Consider the following 26139-nt stretch of genomic DNA (forward strand, 5'->3'; position numbering starts at 1 on the left):
ATAGAAACTTAAATGCCTTGGGTTACATCCAGTACTACATTACTTATCCAGTTTTGGCTATTGGGAGGTCTTTCAATTGGCTCTCAAGTCCCTTCAATATACCCTCACTATTTTATTTTATTATTTTATTTTGTTTTGTTCTATTGTTTGCACTCACTTCCTTACTTTCGGCCTTACTACATGCTCCAGCATCATCTTGTGTATTCCCTGCCCCAGCTCCAGACTTAACCATTTCTCCAAGGAGCCTGGTCCCTTTTAATGGAAAAGGATATTAGAAAACAAGATCTGGATGCTGAGTGGTGTACCTTAATATGTTCTGGTAATCATTCTTAGAACTAGTCCATACTGACAAACATTTATGTACACATATTTTTCTCACACATAACTTAAGGCAAGATCTACTATACTTTGAGGTGAATTCGATGATACAATCAATTTTCTCTCAGGAGGCTTACTATAAATATCAGCATCAATCAACTGTGGCCCGCCAGGAGATGCTAAGCTAAAAATGGCTTTTACATTTCTTAATTGTTGACAAAAATCAAAATAACAACATTTTGTGACATGTAAAAATTATATGAAACTCAAACTTTAGTGTCAATAGAGTTTTGTTGGGATACAGTCACATTCATTCATTTATATATTGTCTAAGGCTTTTACTCAACAGTAGCAGAGTAAAGAGTTAAAGCAAAAACCAAATATGGTATTCTCATTGCTGCTACCTCTGTTCAGCTTACTGTAAATTTTGGTGGCATAGTTACAACTTGATAGCATTTTTATGCTATGCATATCACCATACTGTGATATTTTATTTAATTTCATCACCAGTGAATACTCCTCATGTCAGAACAAGAAAAAAATGGTGAAATATCTAATTTTTAAAGACACAGCACAGTGTGGAGTATTTTGTTATCAAATTAAAGAGCAAAATACTGTGTTTATTTTGTAACACTATACCTGTTCTAATAAACACTAGACTAAGCAGCCACCACAATATTCCCGATTTTTAAAAATCAACAGTTTGAAAAATTAGAAAACATAAAATTAAATGTTTTATCATAGCAAATTTCTTCACAAAAATAAAAAGCCAAAATAAGGCTACAACCAAACTAAATTTCTGAGAGGCTCATTTGTTAGCCAACCAAGGAAAGCCATTTACCAATGGTGATTTAATTAAATCAGATATGATCTCAGAGGCAAAAGAAACGGGTCTAAAGAAAATAAATGTGTTAAGGATTCTTAGCCTTTCAGTGAGAATAATTGCTTGAAGAGTTGAGAACACTGGGAGCAACATCAATAGTCAATTTTTTTTTAAGACAACTTTTTCCTCAATAGTATTCTTGACTTTTGACAAGTTGACAGATGTTACTGACACTGCTCACCTGTTCTTGTTTATTTGAGGAACCAATGAAAGTACAAAAAAAAAAAAAACAAAAAAAACCTGAAGGATTAGCCTCTTAGAGCCGTCTGTGAAACAACTACAGTCAATATTTTCAGAAAATTTGAAAAAAACACTAATTTATTATAACCTGAAGCAGAATCTTTTAAGATTTGTTACAATTGATGTTGGTAAAAATATACGTTGAAGCAAAAAAAAAAAAAAAGGCTTAGACAAGTTTACAAAGCTTATTACAATGTAAAGTGTTAAAAAAATCTATGTTTTTTCATTGTATTATTCGCCAGCAAGCACTTTGTGTAAAAGATTCAGGTGTCATTGAACCAGTAGTGTTAAATGGTGTATTTTGTTTGCTCTCATATAGTTAAACATCATCAGTTCTATGACTTTTTGTCAGAAGTCGAACTGAATATCCTGACTGGCCTTACCACACAGCAGATCAATGTGTTAGTGGTGATGAAGTTTCATTGCACTTTTTTTGAGCTCAGGGCTGAGACTGAACTTCTTTCTGAATGAAAAGAATCATTCTTAAACACTCTTATTGAATACTGAATGCTTTTGGAAATTAGTTTTGCTGTAAACTTCATAGTGTTTCAAAATGAGTCCAACCCCAAATTACCAGACCAAAAAAGTACATATATGCAAACTATATACCACGGTAGTCATTGTGTTGTTTTAGTCACAAGTAATGTCAAGCAGCTTTATGCATTCTCCATGCTGTCAAAAGTTCAAGCAAAAAGTGAGATCTAGATTCCTCCACAAATTTGCAGTGGATATATCTTCTGAGCTCAAATTACAGTTCTAGCAGTGTGTCACACCTTGAGGCAAATGCAAAGAAAATTTTCACATTCAAAATTTAGTTATCTTTGAAAGTGAGGGCTTTCCACCTAACCTTCACCTAGAATTTATTAATTGGCAGTCAAATATCAAGAGAATAATATAACAACATTCTGTAATGCCTTCCAAGCAATGAATATGCACAATTAAAATAATATGCCTGTGAAATGATATCAGTACTAGGCAGTACTTAGCTGTATGAAGAAACATTTTCAAAGGCGAAATAGGTAAAATCGCATTAAAAATCACCAGTAGGCTGGGCGCGATGGCTCATGCCTGTAATCCCAGCACTTGGCAGGCTGAGGTGGGTGGATCACGAGGTCAGGAGTTCGAGACCATCCTGGCTAACACAGTGAAATGCCATCTCTAATAAAAATACAAAAAATTACCTGGGCATGGTAGTGGGCACCTGTAACCCCAGCTACTCGGGAAGCTGAGGCAGGAGAATCACTTGAACCCAAGAGGCGGAGGTTGCAGTGAGCTGAGATCACTCCACTGCACTCCAGCCTGGGTGACAGCGAGACTCCTTCTCAGGGGAAAAGCAAAAACAAAAACAAAAACAAAAACCAGTAGCAGATGAACATTTGCAATTGATTTTGATGATAGAGAATACTAACTTCAAATGTTTCCCCACAAAATAACTCTATTCTTCTCATTAGTAGACTTGTATTACAAAAAGTTTATAATTTAAAAAAACTATCAAATAAATGGAATTTCACAAACAATTTTGTAGAAATTTGTTTCTTTCTTATTTTATAAGTATCTATATTATCTCCTTTATTTTGCCTAATGGTCTGCAAAGCCTAAAATATTTACTATATTGCCCTTTATAAAAAAGGTTTGCCAAGTCCTGCTATTGGTAATTAATTAACACAAATTCAAGCTACTATTTTGAAATCCTAAGAAAGAGCATTTTACTCATGCTTTAAATTTTAATTTTGATTGAGATTATTTATATCATATATTAATCTATAAATGCCTATCAAACTTTGGCTCAAATTGCATAAATCGCTGGCTAGCCTAACCAGTTGGATAATATATTAATGAAACCAAGAACACAGGTTCAAACAAATCCACGTATTTTGTGAATTCTTTAGAAAGGATACCATTTGTATCAGGAAGGATCTACTTTAAAAGTTTGTATTTACGAAAATGAGAAAAATTACTCAAAGAATATTTGCAATTGATGGTGTAATAACACAGCATCCATGCTTAAATTTGACAAATACATAAATATTTCACTTCCTCTTTCATTTTAATTCATACATATTTGCCAGAGAACTATACTTCCATTTGGGGGAAGGGAATACAAATAAAAATTATGAATACACTGCTCATTAAACTGTACATATATATGCATGTATAGATACATCCATGTACCCTCCCACACACACACATACATACACACAGACACAGACACACACACCCCTCAAGACTTTTATGCAATTTAGGGCAGGAGTTCCCAACCCCTGGGCCATGGAAGGGTTCGGATCCATGGCCTGTTAGGAACTGGGCCCTACAGCAGGAGGTGACTGACGAGCAAGCATTACCACCTGAGCTCTGTCTCCTGTCATCTCAACGAGGGCATCAGATTCTTATAGGAGCGCGAACTCTATTTTGCTGGCTTCTCGTGAGAATCCAACTAATGCCTGATGATGTGCAGTGGAACAGTTTCGTTCCACAAAACCGACCCTGGTGCCAAAATGGTTGGGGACTGCTGACTTAGGGAAGCTCTCAAACCTCCAAACTCATCTGTGGACCACAGTTTACAAATCTTTGCCTCAGAACTACTAGTAAATCTGCACAATCTCCCGATAGGATATTAAAACTTCATTCACTTTTTTCCCTGTTTGACATTCTTCTTTTTCTTTTTTATCCTCCATCTCTTTTATTTTTCTCTTGTATTTTGTCTCAGTTTCTTTCCTTATTCAGGCACAATGTTCATTTATACCTTGTAAGTGTATCAACCCACCTGCTTCATTCTCATATCAGTAAGTAAGGAAAAGGAATGAATCAAGTGTAGTATGAAACACACTCTCAATCTGAAATCTACATATGTATTCTTCACAGTTAGCCAAAGCATGATACCTGTTTTACTTTTTTTTTTTTCATTTTAAGAACAAAAGCATTTTCACAAGTGAAATAAATTTAAGCCTAAGAGATGCAGGTGAGCACTGCTAAAGAGGAAATGACACTATTTCCTGAATTATAATATTCAAAACTTTGCTACATGACAATGCCTTTTATCTCAGACAATCTCAGAAGGTTTAATCATTATAGAGCCCTCTTTTCTGGGTGCCTGGGGGCATCATACAGAGTGAACAAGAGGATCTAAAATGAAAGAACCCAAGTCCCATGGAAATAAGAGTCTTATTGAATCACCAAAATGTATTCATCACAGATCCTGGCAAAAATACAATAGTGCAGAGAAGACTACTCAACAGCTTGGGAAAAATATTGCACTTATTGTTTAAAAGTCTGGCTCTGGTGGGAAGCCAATGGTACCAATAGCACTTCTGTTTAACTTGGATGCTTGTATAGTTAATCTTTCAGCAATGTTATTCTTTTTTAGAGAACATGTCTTTTCATGACTAATTTCTTCCAAAGGCTTTTATTTATAGATATAAATGATTTAAAAGCCTGTATTAAATATAATTTCTTTGATTCAAGAAAGCTATTTGAACTTTACATAAAGACAGTAATATTTAAAAAGGGAGATTCGGAAAGCACTTAAATTACATAGAAATCAAGCTAGATTCTATATGTACATTAAGTTTTAAGATGATACAATCACTAATTAGATAATGATAAATGAATAACATTTATTGGGCTCTTACTATAAGCTCAATAATCCACGTAAAGTATCTAGCATTTGATCTTCACAATAACACTACTGCATAGGTGCTATTATTATCCCCATTTTAAGGCTGAGAAAACTGAAGCCCAGAGGGTTTAGGAAATTTATCCACAGTCACAAAGCTAGTCAGTGGCAGTGGCTGGGCCTCAACACAAACTCTTATTAATTACTCAACCCGTGTTGTTCAATAGAAATCCAATGCAAACTCACATATGTAATTTTAAATTTTCTGGTAGCCACATTAAAAAATATGGAAAGAAACAGAGGAAATTAATCCTAATAATACATTTTACTTTGCCCAATATATCCAAAATAAAATTTGGATATAATCAATGTAAAGTTATTATTAGATATATTACATTTTTCATATTAAGCTTTTGATATCTGGTGTGTAGTTTATATAACAGTGCATCTTAGTTTGGACTAGCTACATTTCAAGTGCTCAATAGCCTCATGTGGCTAGTGACTACCATATTAGACTGTGTAACACTAGACCATTCATTCATTTAGCAAATATTTCTTGAGACTTGCTATGTATCAAACATTAAAGTAGGGAACATGCAAAACAAAAGCCTACTCTTATCAAGTTTAAATTCCTGGGAAAGAAATAGATCATAAGTAAATAAACCTATAATTAAGCAATCAAATATCAGATAGTGATGTGTGCTGTGAAAACAAGAGAGTAAGTAGGTGACTGCTTTTAATGGGAAGATCATATGAGAAGGTGACATTCTAAGAGGTGTCTAAACTTTCCTTGAGCATCATACACCATGGAAAGACAGAAGATAGTGCAGTGATCACTACAGGTCTATTGAGTTCTATTCCTTTCTATTGTATAAATCTTTGTGCTGGAAACATTCATGTGCCTACCTATGGCTCCACTGGTAAAAATTAAAATGAATTTGGCAATCACGTTCCTCAGAAGAGGCTGATAATGTTACGGAAAATAAGAGCTACATATATTTGGTGGGGACATAGCTGGGAGAAAAACAGCAGCACAAACACATAAGGCATTTAAAAGATAATCACATGGTCAGGATAAAGGCCACGATGGAATTCAAATAGAATAATTGAATTGTCTGCATATCATCAGCTTCATTCTATTTCATAAATCTCTATAATTTTTAAAGTTTGTTTTGTTCCTTTCAAAGATACAGACATTTGGTTTGTGTATATACTAACCAATTAGGAAATTCTTGCTCTCTCTAAGTGAGATTATGTAAAAATCACTAGATCTTTTGAAGACAACCATATTTAATGAAAAACGGCATTAAAATTTGATCCAATATTCTAGCCTTTTAAAACACATGAAGATAAGCTCCTTCTTCTCTTGAAGTATGTAGTGTTCCAAATTATTCAGTATTAAATAAGAGTGTAGTTACCAGTAAACCCTGCTTGTCAACTTATAATGAGAGCTGACAATAAAAAGCATAAGAAAATCGCACTTACTATAGATAGTCAGTTTTATATCCTTGGCTTGTTTGCCAGCTGCATTAGACACAGTACATTGGTAGCGCCCCTTGTCATTTCTCCGTGCATTCTTTAAATGTAAGACTTGTCCTCTGTCTAGAAGTTCAACATTAGGATCGCCCAAAAATAAAGGCCTAGAAAAAATAAAATTTTATTCCATGGGCCTATTTTCAGTTTTTCACATTTCTTATTTATCACAACAAAAATCATTAGTACAGGTGAAAAATAGAAGTAAAAGTTAATTTAAAAAATAAAATGATATGATTAGCACTTCAAGAATAAAAGTTTTAAACCACTTTACTAACAGAAGTTAGGTAATCATAAATATCTCTTTGAGATGAAAAGTTCTTCCATTTCAAACTTAAATTATATAATAATATTAATAGAAATCCAGTAGTGTCATTATTTGTTTTATTCATTCATCCATTCTTATTCTTTTTTCAGCTTTTTTTAAATTTTTTGGTTTGCATAGCTAAAATTCTACCATTATCTGGAAAAGAAAAAATTAAGAGTTTTAAATATTACAGTATAGATTTTGGACCAAATAATATTATTTTTAAATAATATCATTATAATATCTAGAAGAGTATTCACAATATCATGAATGGTTATTTTTACTAGAGGCAATAATCATACCAACTTCTCTAAAAATAAGTATTGTAATAAATACAAATGCTTACATAATCATAAATATTGAAAGATATTTATGTCAAAAGAAGCTCGTATATGATTGTCAAGGAAGTCTTTTTCTACTATACAGAGTCATTTACTGACTACTATAAAATGCTCAGTTTATGTAATTGGCAGCAGTTTTATTTTAAAATTTGGTTGTTAAAGTCTATGATATCCTGAGACTCATACCTTTAAAGTCCATAAATCTTTTTTCAGGAATATCCATAGCTAGTTTTTTAAAAGTTGCAATGACTTAGCCACATAATGAATAATTAGATGCATTGCCATATTCAAAATACACTAGTAAGACTACGAAATTAAACGGAAAACATTTCACTTCCTATGGTAGCATATTTTACTATTTCTTAGTATGACACTTTGTGTATAGCTCTCAAAAGTTAAGAGAATAAAGTAGCTTCATTTAGTGCATTTTAAGGTTTGTTTTTTTTTTTTTTTTTTGAGATGAAGTCTCACTCTTGTTGCCCAGGCTGGAGTGCAATGGTGCTATTTCAGCTCACTGCAACCTCTGCCTCCTGGGTTCAAGCGATTCTCCTGCCTCGGCCTCCCAAGTAGCTGGAATTACAGGCACCTGCCACCACGCATGGCTAATTTTTATATTTTTAGTAGAGACGGAGTTTCACCATGTTGGCCAAGCTGGTCTTGAACGCTTGACCTCAGGTGATCCGCTCGCCTTGGCCTCCCAAAGTGCTGGGATTACAGGCGTGAGCCACGGTGCCTGGCCACATTTTAAGTTTTTAAAGAAATAATTGATAATATGCTGCTCGAATTTAAGTAACTTTGAAACTTTTATTGATTGTCAATTGTGCAAGTAACATAAAATTTTAAACAAAAAAGTAAGCATTATGATGAGAAAAAGTATCCTTGGTCTGTGGCCCCTAATGTGAGTCTGCTTTCCAGACTTCTTCTCTTTATCAGTCTGATTTGTATTCTTCCATGTTTTTTACATTTATGAACATTTTTGTTTTTAACAAAATTATACACATTTTTGTTTTTGTTTTACATTTATAGACAATTTAAACAATTAAAAATTGTTTATAAACATTTATAAACAAAAATGTTTATAAATATACTCCCAAAGATATCTAAAGTTTTAATATATCAATGGTGTCAGGTTATTGTTCTGCTTTTCTTTCACTCTATAACAGGTATGGAGATATTTTTGGTACACATAACTTGATCTTATTCTTTTTAATTGGTGAGCAGTGTTCCATAATATGATTATGCAGTAAAGTATCTACCTATTCTCCCAATGTTGGGTTTTAGCCAGCTTTCCCATCTTTGCCATCACAGTGTCGCAGTAAATATCAATGTACAAGCCTCTCTGTGGATATGCATGACTACTTCCATCTCCTGGGTACTGCATCACAGTGTATGTGCATCAAATTTTAATAGATATCAACAAGTTGCCTTTTAAGATACTAATTTACATCCTCCCCATCAGAGCACTGTATCTTGATTTCCCATACTCTAGTCAACATTTGATAATTTCAAACCTTTGCTTTTTTGCCTATATGAGCTGTAAATAACAAAATGTTATTATTCATCAAATTATTGATGGTATCTTTTAATATGTTTATTGCCTTAGTATATTTTAACTGCCTGTTCATATCCTCCACATATTTTCTATTTTGCTGTTTGTATTTATTAGTGATTTATAAAAAGCTTGAATACAATCTTTTATTTTATATACCACAAATCTTGACTATTTTCTACTTAAGCCTTAGATATCTGTTCCCAGAAACTATAATACACAAACTGTAACCACCATTTGAGAAATAAATTCTCACAACCAATACAGACCACTGCAGCCATTTCGATGTAGGCACACCTCAGCAGTCCTTGAGATCTGGAGTTGCAGAAATATCTGTAGTTCCTTTTTGCCCATACACAGAACTAGCTTAGTATTCATCTTGTTGTCATAAACACATTTTCCTTTTTAATAAGACAATTCAATGTAAAGAGAAAATCATCTCATGTTTAGATCTTATATTTTTCACTGTCTTTAGACAGAGGATATTTAGTGTATATTAAATTTGAGTTCCTCTATATTTCTAAAATGAATTCCCAACATTCATAAGGAGCTTTGAATTCAAAAGAATGAAAAATATTACAAGACTTTCAGACTAGCTTTTGAGCAATATTGTTTTTCCTGTATGCTCATTTAATAATATTCTATGTAATAAAATAATTAAGAGGGAGAAAATCCACATGCATTTTTCACATCTTTTTCCTATCATTGAAACCTTGCAACAAATACAGAAAAGATACTCACTTGCCATCTTTGAACCAATGAATATCAGGAAAGGGAGTGCCTTTGACCTGGCATTCAAGGGTGACATCACGGTTGAGGACAACTGAAACTTCATTTGGGAAGTTGGTACCTATTATGGTGGGTGGAACTTGAACAAAGACAGTGTATTATGAAACTCTGTTACTCAGCAAAAAGAGCAGGCATGGGGTTAGAAAGCAGTCAATGATTTCTATAGTATTTCAACAAGATCTTAATGTCAAAAATAAAATACCACACAACAATACTTTTTCATATCATTTCTGTGTACCCAAATGTTAAATTTAAATGTATAGAAATATATTTATAAAATATTTGCTAGCAAGACAATTACCTTCAAGAATTATGACAGTATAGGGTTCATTTTTGGGTGTATTAAACTCATATGCAAAAGTAGTTTAGAATGTAAGTGATCAGTGATGCAAATGTAATTTGCTACTGCTATACATTTTGGATAATGAATGACAATTAACATCACTCTTATAACGTTCAAATTCTACATATACTGTGGTACTACTTGAAATATATTACCTTTGTCTTTTAAACAACTAAGATGGTAAATTTGGTATGCAATATAACATGAAAAAGAATGTGCTAGTTTTTATTCTCAGGATTATCAAGCTTATTAAAGAGCTTCTGGATACTTCCCTGTCTAGTCGTCCCCCTTCACACCATGTTAAAGTGCTTGGTCTTCATCCTCAGAAAAATGACCAGCCACTAAAGGATTTCAGAAGGGGAGGAGTGGGATGTAATCATATTTGTGTTTTAAGACCACACACTCCTAAGTGAAGAATGGATTACGGTAGCAAAAAGTGGATTCAGGTGAGCCCTTAGGCTATTACATTAATTCAGCTCATGAATGATGATAGACTTTCACAGAAGGATGAAAAGAAGTAGATCACCAAAGAATTAGGAAGTAGACATAATAGGAAATATGTAGATTTGAAACGCTGGGGAGAAGGTAGTAGTGAGAACCTGGAGGTTCTGGAATAACCAAGTGAGTGGATGGAAGTACCAGTCCCTAGACTGGGGATCAATGAAGGCAACCAGAACTGGCTTTCACTGGGACCTTTTTGTTTGATATAAAACTAAGGTATTCAAGTCACGATACTATGGAGAAAATTAGCTATATATCCCTAGGCTCAGGGAAGAAGTCTGAACTGGAGATAAAAAATTGGGAGTCATCAGCACACAGATGGAATTCAGTCAAGGGAGCAGGCAAGTACCAGGAGAAATAACGTCAACAAGACTCATGATAACAATGATTTTGTAATTTGTTTTTATAACTCATACTTAAATATAATAATGGTGATTTTGTGGAAGAAAAATTTCAGGCTTTGAGAAGCCTAATGGGAGGAATTATTTTTATGTTATAGCAGTTTATGAATATAATTTTTATGCAGTATCATTCCTCCACTCACTTCTACTCAAGACTTACAAATTATGTGCCCATTGTAAGGAGCAAAATATTGAAAAGGGAGAACGTCATTTTATCACAAAGTGAATTTTAAATGGCAAATATAATTTCACAAACTAGAATTATAAAATTTTAAATTAAGATTACCATTAAAATGTCTTACATCCTAATTTATTACAGCTGCTACCTACTTAATTAGAATCAGGACTGACTTAGTTACAAGAGCTAATTAGAATGCAGGGGAAAGTGGATTTACTACCTTTTCCAGTTCAAGTACAGCCTAGCAGCTTCAGGATATGCACAGCATGAATGTAATATATTCTGTATCACCCTGTTATAGCCACTTCCCAAAGAATGTCCTGCCTACTTAACTGGAGAAATTGACAAGAGTAATAATTTCTTATTTTACACAAGATAGCAGTACCACTTTTGAGTATTTGATACTACTCTATATATATGATTCAAAGGCATCTCTGTATTATAAATAATGAAACCCTTTAAAATTTCTATATCATATGGTTCTGGTTAACAAATAATAAGGACAAAAATAATAGAATGAAACTATAGTTTTTCTGTCAATTTATCTTTTTCTCTTTACTTTTTCATATAGTCAGTTCTATTTTAGGTAAGAAATGCTTCTGAATTGTAGTTTTTTAAAAGGATGTATTTCTTACCTAGCACATCAATGTTAAAGTACTTCTGAGAAGTGCCTGCAATATTAATTGCTTTGCAGGAATATCTTCCTGCATCCTCTGGAGTGGCTTTGAAGAGCTTCAGTATCTTCCCATTGTTCACAATCTGAATAGTGCTGCTTTCAGTCACCTTTAAGGGCCAAAATGGTCAGTGTTATTTCCAATCCTAATAAAAATGCATAATTAAAAATTGAAGTAGAATGTTTATATTATTAGTAGTAAGAAATGAACATCTGAACAACCTACTTCAGATGCAGAGGCAAGGAATTACACGTATTTGGATGACTCTGTTTACCTGGACATTATCTTTATACCACATAATGATGGGAGATGGAGTGCCTTCCACTTCACAAAAGAGATTGGTCAGCTGATTTAACAACACCGACACATTTGTAACTTGTTCTTTATCTTTAATTACTGGAGGAACTGCAAAAAGAGAGGAGCCATAGCTAGCTAGTTTCATAATAAATATTATTTATAGAGTTTCTTTATAAGGGCCTTTATACAGCAAATTCTGAAATATTTGATGGCTAGAAAAGCTAGACATATTTAAGCATATGCTTTGTTATAAAATTAAAAAGTTTTGACCAATGTATTTATAATAACAACCCTTATTGGATTTTTATTATTTCAAGGTTTTAAATTTAGGATAAAATTTGGGATAAGCTTAAGGGAGAATCTACTTTTATTTCACATATTACTCAAAATATAAGCTTATGGGGTCTTAATTAAGTCACATGAGACTCACTACTTTGTTGATGAGGGTGAATATTGCCCAGTGTCTAAAGAAACCAATATTCATCAAATTTTAAAATATATATACACTTTGACTTTTGCAAAATGGCATATATACAGTATTTTCATTTAAAGTTAATAGAAACAACTGTTAATAATCTACACGCTCATCATTAACAGAGGAAGGTTAAATAAATCGTTGTGTATCTACACAATGAGATGCTATACAGTTAGGAACATTAAATAAAATCCAAGATAGATTGTTTAGTGAGACAGAGAAGGTGAAAAATGTGAATATAATGTTCTATTATATGTGTACGTTTTATAAATAAAAAGAGGATAAAACATTGTATTTCTTTCTATATTCATAAAATATCTCCAGGAAGATACATACATACACACACAAACATACACATACACACATACACACACACACACACACACACCTACACGCTGATAACTTTCCTTTATCCCAAATAGAGGATAAGTAGATGGCTCAGCACAGGGTCAGGAGACTTTTTACTATGTATCTTTTTCTACCATTTGAATTTTGAATGATGTAAAGTCACAATAAAAAATTACATGAAAGTTTAAATCAAATAATAAATGCAATCATACCACCAGATTTCTGTTTGGTAATACTGCTATTCACATTAATATTAAATGATACTACACTGAGAGAATAATTTAAACATTTAAGAATTGGAGACTGGCAAACACAGTCAGTTACATGATTTTAGCTACATTTACCATGGACTTTGAGGTTATACTTTATTTCTGTGGTTCCAGCTTCATTGACTGCCACACAGATGTACTCCCCACTGTCATAGGGTGTAACAGAAGCAATAACCAGCAATGTGCCATCTTCCAAGATAGAAATGCCAGGCTCTCTGCCTGTCAACTCTCTACCATTGTGTAACCATTTGATGGTTGGTTTAGGGGTACCTAAATAAGAAATTAAAGTCTTGTGATATTTTACAACAAAAACAGAAATTATTAAATATCAAATATATCAAAGAGAAATAAAGTTTTTATTATGACAATAATTTATAACCTTAGGTCCTATGCTACTTTCAAGATATTTCTCCTGGCATGGAAATATGAAGATTATGTTAGTTTCAAGATATTTCTCCTGGCATGGAAATATGAAGATTATGTTAGTTAATGCCTCTAAATCCCGGTGGGTCTTAAGAGACCTATGGTAAAGTTTGAACAAAGTTGTTTTTATCTAAACATTCAGATGATAGTAAGTAAAGCATTTTCCTAGTGAGTTCACAGTGATTTGTTGGCGAGGCAGGAACTATATTAATCCTACGGACTGGATGTGGGGAGAGTTTTAGGGTGAAATAAAGACAGAGCAAAAATAAGACACCATCACAGAAATACAACATGAAGACTGCCAACCAAATAGAGTGTATATATGATATGGAGACACGATGTTTTATAATTCCCTTTTTTAAAAAGGCCTGATATTGCAAAGATGAGGAAACTCTACTGTTCATGCATCTTTTGGAGATCTGATTCTGTTAAACAAAGGATAATAGCTCAATTCTTGAAATGGTAGTTGAGAAAGTAGTGAGACAAATAGCTTTCCTGGATTCATTTATGACTAACAGAATGAATGGAAATGATGTACTCTTGGAGAAAAAAAATGATACAACAATCTTTGAGTGTATAATAGAATCAAAAGGAATATTGGAAATAAGCAAACGTTAAATCTATACTAACAATGTATTTATTTAGCAAACATTTTGCCAGGTATTATTCTAAGCATTTAAAAAAATTATTTAATCTCTATGATAATAATAAAAAACATTAAATAAAAATTACATGATTACATAAGACATTGTTAATAATCCTGTATTAAATGACAGTAAAATATTAAAAGATGAACATATAACCCAGGATATATATATAAAAGAATAGCAGAAATATGTAGAATATGTCATTGAAGCTACACTTAAATTGAGTTAAAGGCTTAAACAGTGACTATGAAAGTTATATTTATGGAAAAAAATTAAAGATTGACTATTTAATTGTGCTCATAGTATAATGTTGACTGATGAGAACAAAAAGGTTAAACTGATAGACTCCAGTTGCCTGTCCATGTTGTCAAGAAAAAAGGAGGCTGTAATCATCTCCTTACATCTCAGTCATTCCTTTATGAACATTAATCAGACTACTTAATTAATACTTGTTGAGTTAATAAAAATGTAAATGAACAAACAAAAGAAAGAAATTGCATTAATTTTTAAATGATAGAACAACCATGAGCAAGATGAAAATCATAGTAAAAGATAATGTAAACGATGTCTAGTAACTTTAAATGAATTCAAGCATTATATTCCAGGTGAAAATGAGGAAGTAAGGAAGAGATGTTTTTCTAGGTGGAACAGGGAATTCAAAACAAGAAATTAGCTTGGGAGTCAGGAATCCAGTGGGGAACAAGAAGCAACACTGCCACCAGCGGGTCCAGTGGGAGTGAACACTCATGGCACTTCCCTGAGCTTAAACCCTTCTAAAGAAGGCCTCCTTCCAGGCTTCACCTCCCTAATTCTCAGACTCTTGGAATAGTTATTGTTAATTCTTTAGGTATCTGAAAAGCTTGTTAAAGATATTTTTCTTTTAATATAGGTAGAAAATAAAGTAATCATGGCAGCTACTGCTGAGATTGAAAAGCTTGCCACAGAAACAGAGACAGCCATGAGGGCCTTCAGTTGCTGCTGCCCAGGAACAACTACTAAAAGGCACATGTGGGGGCACAAATGGTACCAGCCACCTGGAGGCATTCAGGAGGTTATGGAAAGACTACTGCTTGGACTTTGCCAGAACTGCTACAAACCTGCTTTAAATCACTGCTGATGAATACACGCTTGAAAGAGAGGATGTTCTTAATTACCTACTTGGCAGAGTTAGGGTGAAAGTGACAGTCCTTTTCACATTCCCCTGAGCAGAAATAATATCAGTCTCCTGGCAGAAAACATGGTAGGATAGAAAGCCCAGAAATTCAAGGAAAGGAAGGGCTTGAATAAACCTCCAAGTGACAATGTACAAGCTGGCCCTAGAATTACCAGTTGAGAGTAGATTTAGGAAAAGAGGTTTTTAGAAGTGTCCAGAACAAACAAAGGAATAGTCCTAATTATACCTCTGCCTGGTTGAGATAAATCTGGAATATTTTGAATAGCTCCAGCTATCACATTGTAAAGACAAAACCTGCCAAAAAAAAAAAAAAAGAATGAAATAAGAAGTAGCAGGAAGGATCTGAACTGGAAAACATGTGAGACTAGGCAAGTTTGAAAGAATGGAAAGTCTTTACATTGAAAGAAATAAAATACCTGCAAGGAAAAAAAATACTTATTCAAAGAGCTGTTATCTGAAAAATGGGTTAGTTTCTATTATGCTCAAATGTTGTACCAAGGATTGATGTGGAATTTTATAAGGATGACAATTTGGGTTCAATATAGCATTCTGAAACCATATAACATTATGCCAATGCCTATATCTTTCAGTATTACGTACCTTTTGCAGGACATGGAAATGCAATGCGTTGATTGGCCACTCTTTCTTGGAAAGGAGTGTTATATGGAGGTTCTAGATCTTCCACTGTGGGTGGTTCTATTAGGAAAATAAATGCATTATCACAGGCTTTCTTTGAGCAATTTCAAACTCTCCTAAGGCACAATTAACTACCTGCACTGATGAGTTGCTATCTCTGCTGATTCTTCTTTTAAATATGATTCCTATTTCCAGTTGCCAAACATTTCTACCTAGACGTCACCCAGTGCCTTAAACTCAAAATTCTCCAAACAAAATTCATTATTTTATGCTTCCCACAATCCTGTTCTGTTCCCTTATTCCCTCAATGAAGGCACTATGGTCCACCCAGTCATTTTTCTTTCTCCCTTAAGCTTGACCTCCATATCCAATCACATAGTACCACATATGTTCACATATCTGTGTCTTCCTCTCTATGCTTAAGATCATTGCTTATTTCCAACCCTTATTTTCTCTTACCAGGCTATTCCAATAGACTTCTTATGGGGATCCTTTTCTCAAACATGTTCCCCTTTAGATTGATATTCTGCACAGTCCCCAGAATACTCTCTCTGAAACACAAATCTCATCATTGACTTATCTAATTCAAATCATTACTTGTACTCATTTTGTCTATAAGATAAAGTTTCAGACCTGTTCTTTCCTAAGTGCCCCCTGTCGGTGCATCCCATGTCTCTGAACAGCTCCATCATCCATTCATTTCATGAAGAAATTTGGGAGTTATTCTTGAGAACTCTATCTCCTTCACTCTCATATCCAATCCATCACCATGTCCCGAGTATTTCCTTTCCTATTTATTTTTTAGCCCTTTCCCTTCTTTTCCCCATTCTAACTACCATCATCTTTTACCTGGGCTACTACAATAGTCTATACCAGTTTCCCTTGTCTTCTCTAGCCGAATGATTCCCTCCCAAAAGAGTGACTTTTAAAACTGGAAATCAGCCACATCACTTTCCCAACGATAACTTCTTAAAGTCTTCTTATTGCATTTAGAATAAAGTCTAACTTCATTAGTCTGGTTTCCTAGGTCTTGGATAACCTGACCCATGACCACATCTCCAGCTTCATCACATATTACTCAGCCCTCAGTCTGGAATGCAGCCAGCTGGCCTTCACTGATTGATGACTGATCCCAGTGTCTCCAAAATATTACATGCTCTTCTCTTCATATTCTACGTCCTTCTCCTGGAAAGTTCTCTCCACATTATCTTGGAAGGGCTGCCCCTCACTTCTACCTACCCTTCAAATCTCAACTGACATGTCCCTACCCCAAGGGAGGCCTTGTGTGATTTGTCTTTCTGTTAAAAGCTCATATAGAGTTTTCCACCATTTCATGAGGGCATAACCAATGTCTAATTACATAGTCATGAGATTATTTCATGAATTATTATCTGTCCCATTCAACTATAAACATGAATATGCAATAAAGTTTGTGGAATGAACAGGAAAACTTCTCCATTAGTGTCCTAGCCAACCATCCAACAAAACTACAATGGGCCAGGTACCTTAGTACTGTACTAATACTTAGAACAGTAGTAGTACTAACAAATACTAATACTCAGTACAGCGCTAAGAACTATCTAATACTGTGCTAAATACCATACATGCTTATTTTTTCTTCTTGTCTTTGTACTAGTATTCCCTCTGACAAGAATGTTCTTCCCCCTGATTTTCATGTGGCCGGTTCTTTCCAGTCCAGAGGATCTCACTCTAAAGATCACCTTCTCAGAGAAGTCCTGCTTGATAGTCTAATCTAACATAGGCAACTCTCAGGACCATTGCCTTATTTTAATTTCCCACAAAGCACCTTTCACAATCGTATTTCTTGTTTATTTGTTTGCCTGTTTTCTGTCTACTCACACTAGAACAGCTCATGAAAGCAGGGGTTTTGCCTTTGTCACTACTTTCTCATCACCGCCTAAACATGACGGATGCCTGGCAAGAGCTCGATCAGTATTTGTTGCTTGAAGAAATAAACATTGATCTTTAAATCTTCAAAGCAAATACAGTATTAATAGAGAAGTAGCGGACCTAGATTTCCTACGGCTCTATTTTGAGTGCACCCCAGCACTGTGAGGTGACAACCTACTCCAACTCACTCTTCCCGCAATGTCTCCCAAACCAAAAATAGTGGGTGGGGCATCATCTAGGATTGTTTCTGTTTTCTACATGATCCATGGCAACTTTGCTTCAAAAGTAAACATACAAAAATTGATGCAGGTTTAGAAATGGTATGTTTCATTTCTTTTGGGAATGGTTCTTTCAAAGTTAAAGAGTCACAAAAGTTATATAGAACTCTTTCTGAAGTCATTTAAGATTATCGAAGATAATCTATTTAGCTCTAGGGCTTTTCTCTCACTCCCCACCCTACATACATATATTTTCCTGTGTCAAGAATCACCTTGGACATGTAGAGTTATCTCTGTTTCATCAGTGCCTGCTATGTTAGTAGCAACACATGTATATATGCCAGCATCTGAGGGCATGGCTTGGTCGATGCTTAAAGTTCCGTCTGGATTGCTAACATGGTGCTCTCCATCAACCAGCATAGTGCTTCCACCTTTGGACCAGGTGATTACAGGAAGAGGCGTCCCTTGAGCATTACATGGAATATCCACTCTTTGACCAACTTGGACTTTGAGATGTTTAGGTCCATGCTGTATCTTTGGAGGAACTAGAAATAATAATTGGGTATTAATAATCCAACTTTCACAAATTCCTTCCTTTACTCACTTTAAACGAGAGCTCCTTATCAACAGGCAGCCATGGAAAAGTGAAATAATTTCAGAATTTGGACCTAGGCTCGGATCATTCACTAGCTAGGTGATCTAGGACAAGTCAGTAAACTTCCTGAGGCCTGTTTCCTTGATAATCCAGGGAAAATAGCCTGTAATGCGGGTACACTGCAAGGATTACAGGAAATAATAAATATAAAACTCTTAGTTCCAAACTTGAGGAACAGCAAGCATTTTAAAATGTTAGGCTTCTTTTAATTTGTAAATAATTTTAGCTTAAAAACTCTCTTAAAAGGCAATCCAGATAATTTCTATAATATAAGGGACAAAAAGCATTTCTCTCCATGTACTCAGTTTCTGTTCTCTTTGTAGAAGGATCAGTGAAACAATAAGAAAAGTTTCTCATGAAATCTTTTGCTAATTTCAGATGAGAAAACCACAAAGAGCCTCTATCTCTTCCTTTTATCGACTTCCTTCAGAAATTTAAATGCAGTAGTTTGTCAAAACACCAGCAAATGATTCCTGATTTCCACATACTTGCATTGTGCACCGTAGAATCAAGTTGAGCCACAAGGACATAATTATAATTAATGTACCATACATCCTTAAAAAGCACAATTTCTATGTTTTTTTCTTTAACTTAATATTTAATGAACACTTTCTAAAGGTTGTCACTAACAACCTTATATAGTTTATGATAATATTATCATCATTTTATGAAGGAGAAAACTAAAAATAAGAAAGGTTAGTGAATATGTCTGATGCCCTAGAGCTAGTAAATGACAGAACTCTGGTGTGACTTCACACCACCTAATCAATGGTGACACAATTGTGGTGATTCATCTGAGAGTGAAATCAGATCAATCCTATCTCAGCTAATTTCTTCTGATATTTGAATATCTTTCATCTAAACAATGCCTGGTGTAGAGTATGCACTCAGTGTGTTGAATGAATGAAGAAATGGATGGACTATGTGGATTGCAGGAATAAAGCAAACTAACTAGGGAGTTGTAGTCAAAGAGTCCTAGGAAACAGAATTTTTTCAGTTGCTGAGATCTTTAAATATTGAAAATTATCATTTAAATACTAATAAATTATTATTTGAAATTTGTATTAGCTTCTATAAAATGCTACCGGCTTAAACACATTTTTTCTACTGTATATCAACAATAATAGCAATAAGTGACTGTTGACCGTTAGAAAAATTGAGATCCAAAAATTTAACATAGTTTATTTGATAAAAGAAGAAACAGAAGATTGTTTATAAATAGCAGGAAGACTTTTCAGAGTAAACGAAAGAAAATCACAAGTCTCAGATTTTAGAGAATTTTTTTCTTTAATCACTCTATATACAATTTGGAAATTAACTATCAAATAAACTAGGATTATGGGTTTTTGTGTGGCCAGTCCACAGGGTTGTCATATGTTCTCATTTCAAGACTCACCATGGACATTTAATTTGACAGCCTGAGTCACATTCCCAGCAATATTTGTGGCAACACAAAGATACATCCCACTATCTGAAGTGCGGGTTTCAGTGATCTTCATTGAACCAGAAGGGAGGAATGTGTGTCTAAAAGAAAGAAACCATACAGTAGACCATGGAAGAGGAGAATTTAAATATTCCCTATGCAGCTACACTTCAGTATGAAATTACTACTCTGCAAGTAGTTTTTTAAACCATTTTCTCATCTGCAATGTACATCTATACACCTTAAAAGCCAGGACTTTTCATAATTATCTTGTGTATGATTTTCCTGCAAACATAAAACAGTTTTATTTTACTTTTAAATCTTAATGGTCTGAAATTCCCAAATAATTGTGCTTCTTTCTGCTCTATAAAGCAAATGTATATTTGACTTAACTTTGAATTTATTTTGAACATTTTATTATTATTTTCTACAATGTTAAAGTAAAGGAAAAAGAAGACATACATGTTCTCAAAAATAGTTGAATACATTCCTCCTATTGAGTAATAATGCAGCTGGGTGAGCCAGACCTACATATAAAAATGTTATTGCATTGTGTTAAAATAGTTTTAAAGGATAGGGGAGGCTAGGTAGACCTACCTAGTACCAAGATTTCTTATACAGCTAAGTCAAATGAGGAGTGCTATTGGCCCAGAGACATGCAAATGAATAAATAGTTAAGGACAGAGTCCTCCAGAAAGACCTAAGCATATTTGAAAACTCAACATGTAATATGTAACATCAGAGGTGATATTACAAAAAGTAAGGAAAGTATTGACTATTCAAAGTGATGTCGGGCAACCGGCTCTCCAAATGGAAAAATAAAGATATAAAATTAGAGCACTACCTGATATTATTTACAAAATTTAAAATTCAGATAGATTGAAGTCCAAAATGTGAAAAAGAAAACTTAAAATATTAGAATTAAACATTGAAGGTTATGTTTATAACTTTCTTCATGTTAAGATACAAAAAGTGCACATCTGAAAAAGAACAGATTAATACACTGTGCTCCTTAAAAACTGAAACCTTCTATACAACAAAAGACACCACACATAAACTTGACACCACAGAAATAGACTGAGAGAAGATATTTTCAACACATATAAAGGACAAAAGATTATTATCAAAAATAAAGACCAAATTTCTACATTCAGTAAGAGAAAGACAAGTCACCAGAAAACTGTGCAACAGATTTACAGGTTATTCACCAATACCACAAATGGCCAACAAACACGTAAAAGTGTTCTCAGTTCACTTGAAGTTAATCACATGAAAATTAAAACAATTACAAGATACCATTTTACACCCATCAATTGGCAAAAATTCCTCAGTCAGTCAATACCATGCACTAATTAGAACATGGAAACAGGTACACTTATATTCTGTTGGTGGATGGACAATCAATACTGTCCCTTTGGAAAGCAATTTAGCTATGCCTATAAAGCTGGAAGCAGGAGTTTGCTTTGACCAGGAATTGTAGCTCTGTATATAGGTCCTAAAGAAAGTCATGCATGAGTATACAAAGAGAAATATACAAAGCTATTCACTGAAAAGCCTTGTTTTTTTTTTTTAAAAAAAAGAATAAACAAACCAGAATGTCCATAAATAAAGGAATGAAAAAATAAAATGTAGACTATGCATGTAGCAGTTAAAATGAATAAATGGAATCCCTATGTATAATAGTGGGTAAATGTTGACTTAATAAGGCAAGTAACAAAATAATAATATACCATTTGTTACAATGGCAAACTGAAAACAGACACACAAAACAAAATTGAAAACACAGAAAACAGTAATCTACATTGTTTAAGGATGTATGTGTAGAATGCATACCAAGCTTGTGGCAGTGTTTGCCCCTGGGAAGAGGGAGGAGAAACTGTGACTGTGGAAGGGAACAATAAAACTTTCTGATCTGTATTACTGTAATTTTTTACTAAAAAACATTCAAAACAAATATTTTTTCAAACTAATAGTAAAATTATATAAAGTCCTTCTTAATTTTTTTCCTTCACTGGCAGTAGGGAAATGACACTAGCATGAATTTATATCTTCATAATTATATATCAATGATTCTAACAGAAAGTTAATTATAGTCTAGTGACTAATTCTTATTTCACCAGTAACTTTTGCCTTGATGTTGGGTTAAAATAGTAACCAAGAACTAGAGACAGTGAATGTGAAATGTACATTATCTTACATAATTCTCTCAGGTAAGTATCATCCCCATTTTATAAATAGGAAATATGAGGTTCAGAGAGACCCCTTAAAAATTGCCAAAGGTTTCAGGCAAAGTTTAAGTGTAAGAGATAAATTTAAACTTATAGCTGGTTGGCAACAAAGGTTGTGCTTTTAAAGCTCCAGCATTCTTCTTGTTATGTCACTCAGTCTATCAAATACAGTATATTGTCTCAATGTGCTCATATTTATATAAGGGTTTAAGCAAGAAGACTTACAAAATCATCCAATGAAAGCCAAATCCTAGACATTAGAGTGTGCCTATTGTATTTTATTGCTCTTATGGGATTAATGGAATTCTATGTGTGCTTACACATTGGGCTAACAGGAATCTCATACAATTCTGCTCCATTTTAATAACTACCTTATAAAATGCACCAGGGAAAAATTATGGCAAAGCTGAATGTTAGCATTTCTGACATTAAAGATGTCAGAAGCATGATTCAGTGTTATAAATACTTCCTGTAGACTCAGATGTACATGTGAATTATCTCAATTTTAAAGGTGATTTTTTGAGACGTTTGATAACCTGAATAGGCATGGCCATCTGTCCCAAGAGGTTGATTATGTTTTCATGTGTTGCAATTCATCCCAGATCTCCTACCTTGGAGAGAACGGTGAGATGAGCTGGGTTTCTTTGGCCCAAGTAATTATGGGTGGAGGTAAGCTCTTCACTTCACATGGAAGTGTTACCTCTTCCCCTGCAAGGACGGAGATCTCAACAGGCTTATCCTGGGACAGTCCTCGTTGATCTCCAAACACTCTGGGCCTTACTAAAATAAACACATGTTTTGGAAGGGAAATAGTATATTGAAAACAAAGCACAGTTTAATTTACATTAAAATGTGGACTACTAATGTTCTTAAGTAATTTATAAAAAGATGCTATTCAGGACATAAGCTAAAACTTTCCATTAATACATTTATTGTGAGAACTAAAAGAGAAATGACGAAAAACTTTCTCTAGTCAGTAATTGCTTTTAGAACACAATGAAGAGATCAGCTGCAATGCCCTCTCAGAGTCTAACATCTGTAAAAGTAAACCCTCAAGGCAGACTCCTACCCAAGACATAGCTGAGGTTTGGCTTTGCTAGGAGTGTTAACTAACCGGTGTTACTGAAGAGGGTTGGGTGCAATAAGCATACTTCTTGGGAAAACACCATAAAATTTTTCCAAAAGACTATACAATTGCATTCCTTAAAATCAGAATCTAAGTAGAAGTGATTTTGGTTGGCAGTAAAAAATGCATTTCTGTTAAAAAAAAAAATAGAAACTTGGGGGAGCAGTTCACTTTAGGGGTACATGCATCTGGTAACAGTATTGGGGAAAGAACTGTGAGTTTTGGCACAGATAGACAATGTCAATAAAAACCATTCCTCCACCAGCTCTCACCATAGACTGTTAGCTGCACTTTCCTTTTGGCGTAGCCGGCTGCATTGGTGGCAGTGCAGACATACTCCCCACTCTCCTCTCCTCCAGGTGACACCACATACAGACTGCCATCAGCCCCTGCTGAAAACTTAGCACTGCTGGTTGAAATCAGCTCTCCTTTCTGCAAAACACGGCGAAAAGCAAAGGGTTTTTTGTTTGTTTGTTTTAAGATTATAAAAGAGTGACAATGTCTGGAAGAGGAATAGAGAGAAAAAAACATCTTCAAGAGGGGAATAGAGTAAATTTTAAAACGCTAACTTGAAAAAAGTTATTTATGAGAAAAATTAGACAAATAAAAGTACCAAAAGTGGGCCAGGTGCAGTGGCTCACACCTGTAATCCCAGCACTTTGGGAGGCCAAGGAAGGCAGATCACAAGGTCAGGAGATCGAGACCACGGTGAAACCCCGTCCCTACTAAAAACACAAAAAATTAGCTGGGCGTGGTGGCAGGCACCTGTAGTCCCAGCTACTCGGGAGGCTGAGGCAGGAGAATGGCGTGAACCTGGGAGGTGGAACTTGCAGTGAGCCAAGATCGTGCCACTGCACTCCAGCCTGTGTGACAGAGCGAGACTCCATCTCAAAAAAAAAAAAAGTACTAAAAGTGATATTTCTCCATACTAAATCATGTCATCTTCATTCCAGAGCTACTTAAGAAGGCAGAGAACAGTAATGATAAGGATGGTACAGTGAATGCTTATGCTATGCCAGACTCTGTTTCGAGCACTTTACCTGAGTTAACAATTTTAACACTCACAACAATCTTATGAGTAGCAACTACCACAACCCTCATTTTGCAGTTTAGAGTATCAAAGCATGGGAGAGGGGAGTAGAGTAATTTGCCCAAGGTCACAAAGCCCATCAGTGGTAGAGCTGGGGTTGAAATCCAGCAGCGAGGCTCTAGAGCCCAAGTTCTTAACTACTCTGTGCTTGGCCACAGCACAAAGATCAACCTGGAAATATTTCACTTTTACATTTTCCTTAAAATGCATTAAACTTCTACTCAGTGCTAGTTACTGTGCAGTTCAGGGATTAGCTTCACTTCTGTGACTTTTCTGTCCAGAATAATTTTTTTAAAAAGCTAACTTTTTAATTTATTTACAAATGTCAACACCAACTTCTCCATATTTCAGAGATTTTTAGATAGATAAAACTAGATGGTATGGCAAAACACTAGTAGTGCTAATTATACAAACGCCATACTTCATTAGCATGTCATTACTTTGTATTTGCTGGGTTCAAATTCATTTACAGAAAATGTGTCATCTTTGTGGCTGTTCCAGGATGAAAGGACTTCCTCAGGAAATGGGCTTTTCTTTACTGCAAGAATACAAGTAAAAGCTGAACAACATGACAGGGATATAGAGGGGAATAAATTAGTTTGTGTATGTGTCTTACAATTTTTAGTCATACATAGAATTTGTGACTATACCATAGAACTTTATAAACAGGAAAATCCACGCAGTCATATCATTTAGAAGGAACCTTAAAAGGCCTTTAGTGAAATCACCTACTTGAGACTTGAATGGTATTAGCAACATTACAGTGAACACGTCCATAGCATAACCTGTGTGCCGGGAACTTTTCTAAGCACTTTACATCTCATAGCAGTTCCTTTTTTACCCCGTGCCACATCCCTAAGCCCTATTCCCTCTTAATTTCAGCGCAGCTCTAGTGGTCAGCTCCACATGCGCCACCAGGGTCATCCTTCTTGCACTTAAGTTTTTTTTTTTTTTTGGACCAGGGCTTTATCCAAAGCCCCAGAAGGCCACAGCCAGCAAGTGCAGCAGTGTAAGCTTCTCTGGGGAGTGGAGGGAATATGTCATGTATAAATACTCAACTTTCTGTCCCTCCGAGGGAGCCTTCTGAGGTGCATCTATATGGTTTCTTGGAGGGTTCCTAGCACATCTGTCCAGCCACATAGGAAACCCTTTATTAACTTATCTTCTTTCCATGCCCCACTCCTGAGCCTCCTGCTCAAGACTGGGGATAACTTGCAGGTGAACTTCACACTCTGCTCTTCAGGAAACATAACGAGATGTATCATTTACCTTGGACCAGATGACAGATGGTTTGGGAATTCCACTTGCTTTGCATGGTAAAGTTACTGGAATGCCTTCAATTGTACTGAGTATCTGCTGCCCATGCTGAATGGTTGGCAGAACTGAAAAGGTAAGTAGGATTTGGAATCTGAGCACCTGTTCTTCCATTTAGCATCATCTATTTAAAGTTGAACATTTTCATTACAACATCAATATTTGTAAAAATGAGCAATTATTTAACATTTTCTGATAAAAATGTAGGATAATCTCTGTAAAGAGTGTGCTAAAC

At 34.7% G+C, this 26139-nt stretch overlaps 1 protein-coding gene across 3 annotated transcripts in view; it reads right to left on the reverse strand.

Moving 5' to 3' along the window:
- HMCN1 (hemicentin 1) overlaps positions 1–26139 on the reverse strand; it is a 454854-nt gene that overhangs the window by 177309 nt on the left and 251406 nt on the right. For all 3 annotated transcript variants that reach the window (XM_055367497.2, XM_055367502.2, XM_055367506.2), the window contains 11 exons: positions 25860–25972; positions 23773–23932; positions 22986–23154; positions 20120–20247; positions 18341–18613; positions 15904–15999; positions 13135–13329; positions 11945–12075; positions 11632–11779; positions 9526–9652; positions 6540–6694 (listed from right to left, as the gene is read on the reverse strand). In XM_055367497.2, the coding sequence (XP_055223472.2) occupies positions 6540–6694; positions 9526–9652; positions 11632–11779; positions 11945–12075; positions 13135–13329; positions 15904–15999; positions 18341–18613; positions 20120–20247; positions 22986–23154; positions 23773–23932; positions 25860–25972 (1695 nt within the window). The remainder of the gene's footprint in view (positions 1–6539; positions 6695–9525; positions 9653–11631; positions 11780–11944; positions 12076–13134; positions 13330–15903; positions 16000–18340; positions 18614–20119; positions 20248–22985; positions 23155–23772; positions 23933–25859; positions 25973–26139) is intronic.

Source organism: Gorilla gorilla, chromosome 1 (genome assembly GCF_029281585.2).
Source record: "Gorilla gorilla gorilla isolate KB3781 chromosome 1, NHGRI_mGorGor1-v2.1_pri, whole genome shotgun sequence".
Classification (NCBI taxonomy): Eukaryota; Metazoa; Chordata; class Mammalia; order Primates; family Hominidae; genus Gorilla; species Gorilla gorilla.